The 6000-nt window shown below is 41.2% G+C and overlaps 1 protein-coding gene across 1 annotated transcript in view; it reads right to left on the reverse strand.

Annotated features, from left to right (window-relative positions):
* LOC116924629 (teneurin-m) overlaps nucleotides 1-6000 on the reverse strand; it is a 56658-nt gene extending 50658 nt beyond the window's left edge. The window contains 2 exon segments of the mRNA XM_045175324.1: nucleotides 5184-5534; nucleotides 5748-6000. Coding sequence (XP_045031259.1) covers nucleotides 5184-5394 — 211 coding nt within the window. The 5' untranslated portion in view covers nucleotides 5395-5534; nucleotides 5748-6000.

The raw sequence follows: 6000 nt of genomic DNA on the forward strand, positions 1-6000 counted from the left end.
TTTTTTTTAGACCACAATACACAGGCGGGAGAAACAACACGAAAGAAACGTGAAAACATAATTTACAGTAAGCCTGTTCCGCTTTTTTTTATTATAGACCGGCGTGCGGTCAGTTACCAAAGTCCCGCCTCCCATGAGTCATTTTTTTTCTTCCCCCATTTTTATAAGAGCTATCAAAATGATAATTTACGATTTGGGGTAAAAAAATAAAAGGGTTGTGCAGGAACCAAAACAAAAGATTTCCCTTTCAGAATTTTGTTTTGAAAAAAAAAAATGTAAAACTTGGCAATAAAGAAAAACATTTTTAAATGCAAATGTTGAGCAGGTTTTTCTTTCAATAAACGAAAGTGGATGTGATGGACGCGCTAGAGCACGTCCAAAGGTTATCTCTTCCAATAAACAACTTTTGCAAACGGAATGAATAGTTGGGAAAAAAGAAAACTGGACGCATTGGATTCGAAAGATTTGATGGTGAAGTGAAATGTGTTTGAAAAAAAGAAAAAAAATCAGCTGCAATGATATAACTCAACATTCCCGCCTTTCAACAAACAAACGTTGGGGGGGGGACAAATTCACGAGAGTCACTATACGCAATATAACGCAATGCAAGCCCCTCTATACATTGTAAACCTTCTTTTCGCGTTTGGAGACACAGATAGACACAAGTGAGAGACAACAGTCGACATTCCAAACGGGGAAGGATTGAAGTCGACAGCTGCGGCATTTTCGTGAAAACAAAAGAAATCCTCGGTCGCGCAATTTTAGTATGGCAAAAGATCTTTTCGTCTTGTATCCCTTTTTATTCGTGTTTCAGACAAGAAGAAGGAAAAAAAATGCCATCGGTTCTCGACTCTTTGGTGATATAAAATCCCTTTGGGCTTGTTCCATGACGCATAGCATCTAAGAAGTCGAGGTCGAAAAGTTTACGTTTTTTCCCAAAATAATGTTACAGTTTTTTTTTTTTTTCCACTTTCTTTTTTCTTTTCGGTATTTCAAGAATGTCTCACGCATCGTATTCTTTTTCTCTACGACGTTTCTCCGACTGGAAAATGAGCTCCTTTGCCCGTCCATTTTTACTTTATTTTTATTTTTCCCAAAGTCCGCCCCCCTTTTTTTTTGCCCCATTTTGTTGGTTGTGACACAAGAAAGGAAAAACGAAAGAAACTGTGGATAACTAAAAGATTGAAAACCCGCACGTTTCAGCTCATATGTTTCATCTGGCTGTGTATTTGTTTCATCCTCCTTCTCCCTGATTTATACCGTCCACCAGATGCCGTCAAAAGTTTCCTCTTCATCTTCCCTCCTTCCTCCAAAATCCTCACAATTTTTCTTATTTGGTTAACCAGAAAATAAAAGGAATTCACACACACACACAAAAAATACTGGAAACCTCTGTCCGCCCACAACCCCTGGAATCCCCAGCAACGTTAGATTCAAACAATTTTCTTCACAACTAATCTTTGATTGCAATCACATTCGTTTCAAACTGAGAATCGACGGAACTGTTCGTCACGAATGCGGTGAACAGGCAGACACAACAAAACTAACCTACTCTCAATGCCATCCTATTTTTCTCTCTCTCTCTCGACCGGATTTCTTTTATTTTCTTCTTTTTTTTCTCCCTGCAACGAAACTCCTCTCAAGAGCAGGAAATCCTGGACTTATTGCGATACAAGTATATGCGTGTGCGCTAGACGGAATCGGAACAAACCCCCGTTAGCCGCAATAGTGAATCACGTAACCGACCCCCTTCCCCTCTTTTTTTTCCAAGTAGAGAGGGTGCAAAAAAAAAGAGGAAATGGACCTACATATTCCCGTTTCCTGGTTTAGTACATAAGATGTTAGCCACATGAGGGATATAATACGAGGACAGTCTGGTAACAGTTTGAAGGAAAAAAAATTATATTCGGGGGGAAAGAATAATCGAATGAACAATCATTTTTCGGCGTCCTACAATCTGACCAATATGGCACAAAATAAATCGACCGTCAGATTGACGATCGAAATTGAGCCCGACCTTTCAAAATAATATAAAAAAATGTTCCATCTAGAAAAAGAAGGTCATAATCGGATTTGAGAAATCGATCGATCGATTCCATAATGACGACAGGTAGAATTATCATCATTATATTACGAACGTGGATGTGGGGGGGGGACACGTATAAGACAAAACCACAAGGGAGGATAGGAATGAAGAACCGGCGGTGCGTCGTGAACGAGAGGGGGGACTAATAACGTAATCCCGTTGCCCGACCACAATCGATATAGGCTGATTGGCGATGATGCCCAACCACTGGGGGAATTAAGACAGAGATTTCCTCGTACATGAACACACGAGCTGGGCAAGATGAAAATCAAAGTTAAAAACCCAAAATGGCGTGCGGCGATGGCGTGGGGAGGGTTTCAGGTGTCCGTAGCCCATCTTATTATTTCACTAGTGGACCTTTCCATGTTCAAAATTGGCGGGCTGGAAGGGAGGAGGATCCGTAGAGGAAGATTGGTATAATAGAACTACTGTTACGAGGGTCAGAGGGAAGGCTAGCAACTCGGTAATTGGTAACCCAACCCCTCCGCCTCCTTTTCACTGCAAAACATCCCCCCCACCCCTCTCTGTGTAACCCGTGATCACCTCCTCCTGGGTTTCTTCGCTGCCTTATTATTACTATTATTAACCCAATTACAGGGAGGAGTTGGGTGGTAACAAATGATCGATCAAAACCCCTTTTAAAATTGAATGAAAATGTGTGAAACATTGAGGGAAATTTCACGACACAACCGAGACAAGGTAATCAATAAAATAAAACAAATTCCCCACTTTGTTGAAGGAAGGGATGTATCTTTCTAGCAGCAGACGACACCAACACCTGGTTTTTTTTTTGTAACGAATAAAGAGGGGCGTGCGTTTGTACCGGATAAAGTTGACGTCCACGGCAGGTGCAACTGATGGCCGTTAAGGAAAAAAAAAAAGGAAGAAGTTGAGAAACTTGTTTGCTCTGCCCTTTTTTCTTCCTTTTGTTAAGCGATGAACCGATAGTGCGTGCGTGTGTAGAAGAGCAGACAAACAGACACATCACACAACGTCCCCCGCCTTCGTGCCTTCCCGTCCCGGGAATCAATCAAAAAATGTGTTGCTCTTCTCTTGTTTTTGTAACAAAAAAAAAAACTTCTTTTTTTCTTTAGAAAAAAAAAAAAAATGTTTTTAACAGCTAGAAAAGAGAAAAATCGATAGGGGCCCCCAAAACAACAGGGGGTCGAGAAAATGGAAAACACAAGTTGAAAATGAAAAGATCGTCTTGTATGATCTTGATCATCCTTAGGTAAAAAAAGAAAATGATTTCCATGTCACAAAAAATATGGCTCCCTCTTTTTCATCTTTCAGTTCCCCCCCATTCAAGCAGAAAAAAAAAGTTTAGATTTCTTTAAAAAGAAATAAATAAACGTTGTCAATCAACCGAAAAAACTGACCATCAGAGCAAGTCGGCTAATTTGACGGTTCGATTGAAATGGCGCAATCACGAAATCAACGCTTTCCCGCTACAAAAAGCCCCCCAAGGCAACAGGAGCTCCCTATCCTTGGAATGATATCAAACGCCCATTTTTTTTTCCAAAATTATTTTTTTAAAGTACATACACAGACAGTCAGACAAACCAAATCATCAGGAAAATTGCATTTACGCTGTCGACAGATACGCTTTTTGGATATGCGCTGCTATTGAAAGATCCGGCAGCGTTCGATCCTGGACAGGAGATGAAAAGTCTTGGCTGTCCAACACAGTGCCCTCAGGGCTATCCAATTCGCCACCGTCATCCAGCAGATAATGACCAGAGAATATGACGTCCTCCACCCCCCACCTTCCTTACAGCAGTTACCCAGGGTTTTTTTTTATTATTATTTAAAGGAATAAAATCTAAAAATGGGATCACCTAACTGAAAATCGCTACATCACGTTTAAAAGAGGGAATGGGGGGGAAACAAATCTCTAAACGTAGGATATAACCCAACTATTAAGGTAACGCGTTTGTGTAAAGCTTCTACTGTTACATGTACCCAATGAAAAATAAAAAAAGGGGGACAGCTATTCACGAGTGAAAAAAAAGAAAAACCCTGAGAAAACAGGCATCTGTTTTCGACACAAGGCCGACGTCCGCATCGCCGGACCGCAGGGGTTTTTCCCGTCTGTTCTCTATTTTTATTCAAAAGGGATGGGACGCGCGCTAAAAGACAAAATCAAAAAAACATAACGCCCGACACAGATCCCTAAAATTCTACGACCCCATCTACTTGAAAAGAGAATAAACGAACAAAAGGATACAAACAAGATGAAAAGGGCTAGTTTTGTTACGTCAATGGCCATCCAACGAGGACGGGTTGACTTGAAATCAGAAATTCAAATACATATGTTCATTCATCTTAATGAAATAGTGGTCAAAGCAACAATGTGTTCAATCAAGATAAAACGTGAATGGACATTTGTCCATTCGATTGGAAACATCCGACTGTTTCCTTCCTCCTGTCATTTCCAGCACTTTAACATCAAATTTCACGCCCGGACTGTGCGAACCAGTCCCCCCAAAAAAACAGAATAAAACAAAAGAAAATCACGACAATAAAGTGGGAAGCAAAAAGGAGAACGTTACCGCTTTTTCCTTCCGCTCTCTTTCTTTTTTTTACTGCAACTGGCGCGCGCGCGAGGTGGTAAAACGACGCCATACGACGCCAGAGGGATCAGAGATCTAAACATCCCTCTCTCTCTGTTAAAAGCTATTAAATGAGAAGGTCTATCTTCATTTCTCCCAGTTTCTTTCTGTATAATAACAGACCACAAAGAAAAAACGCCTCGTCCTGTATATAACGTTTGATATTATAAACGACGGGCCAACTGCTGTCGCCGTATGTAATCATAATAACAAAGCGGAGCGAAAGGATAACGACTACGGTCACGAGGTCATGGCAGTTAAGCGAGGCCATTGCAGACTATTGTTTAACGAAAAAAATTTCCTGCTCTTTCAGAATAACGATAATTCAATTTTCTTCGTTCCTTCGTGGAAATACAACGAGGAAAATTGCATGCATTATTTGCGGACGTCCCTTTCCCAACATGACGAATTGTTGATCCGCAAATGAGGCAAAAAATGGGACGCACATGTCAACAAAAACCCCAAAAGAAAGCAATGAGACTGACCTTGATCGTAGACGATGTCGTCGTCGTCGATGGATTCGTAAAGAGCTGATTGGGCGTCGATTCCGCAAGAATCGAATGCTGATCCAGTCGTTGGAGTGTCGGTAGCGCTGCTGGCCGGAATACTGAGCGGCTTTCGTTGTTGCATCGATCCGCGCGATTGCGACCCGCTCCTCCTACCGACGCCTCCACTTCTTAACGAATCTCGATCCATTATTGCACGATGCGCTTATCAATTATGCCGGCCGAATCGTCGACGTCTTTAGAACGTCGCCTCACTGTGTGACGATTCCACGTTCCCCAATTTATTCTCTTTGCCGAGCGAATAAGTGGAGAACCTCTATTCAAAAGTACCTGCAAACAAGCGAATACAGATTTAGTGACATGTCCAATGGTATTGTTAAATACGAGTTAATTATACATTTCTCGATTGTACCAAGACAACAAGACAAAGGCAGAATCTGCTGCCGTGGAAACAAGAATCCTTAAAGACGCAAACACACATCTACTGTATGTATAATTCATGGCGCTCAACAAAAGAAAATAAGACAGAAGCTCACTGGTAACCTTTTGTGAAGGGAAAAGATTTTCCGCCATCTTCATTAATGCTGTGCACCACGTGGGCCAATCAGAACTAAACTCCTCGTTAACAACAGCTTCGAAACAAGGTTTTTGCAATCTATTTTGCTTAGTTGCACACATGTCGATGATTGTCGTAAACTTTGACGACATTAAATGAAAGGAGCAAATCTAAACCACTTTTTGTGATTATTCGCGTAAGAAAGAGACGTCCTTTTCGTTCGAGAATTGGCTCACAACT

This window comes from Daphnia magna, linkage group LG6, assembly GCF_020631705.1.
Source record: "Daphnia magna isolate NIES linkage group LG6, ASM2063170v1.1, whole genome shotgun sequence".
In the NCBI taxonomy this organism is placed as follows: Eukaryota; Metazoa; Arthropoda; class Branchiopoda; order Diplostraca; family Daphniidae; genus Daphnia; species Daphnia magna.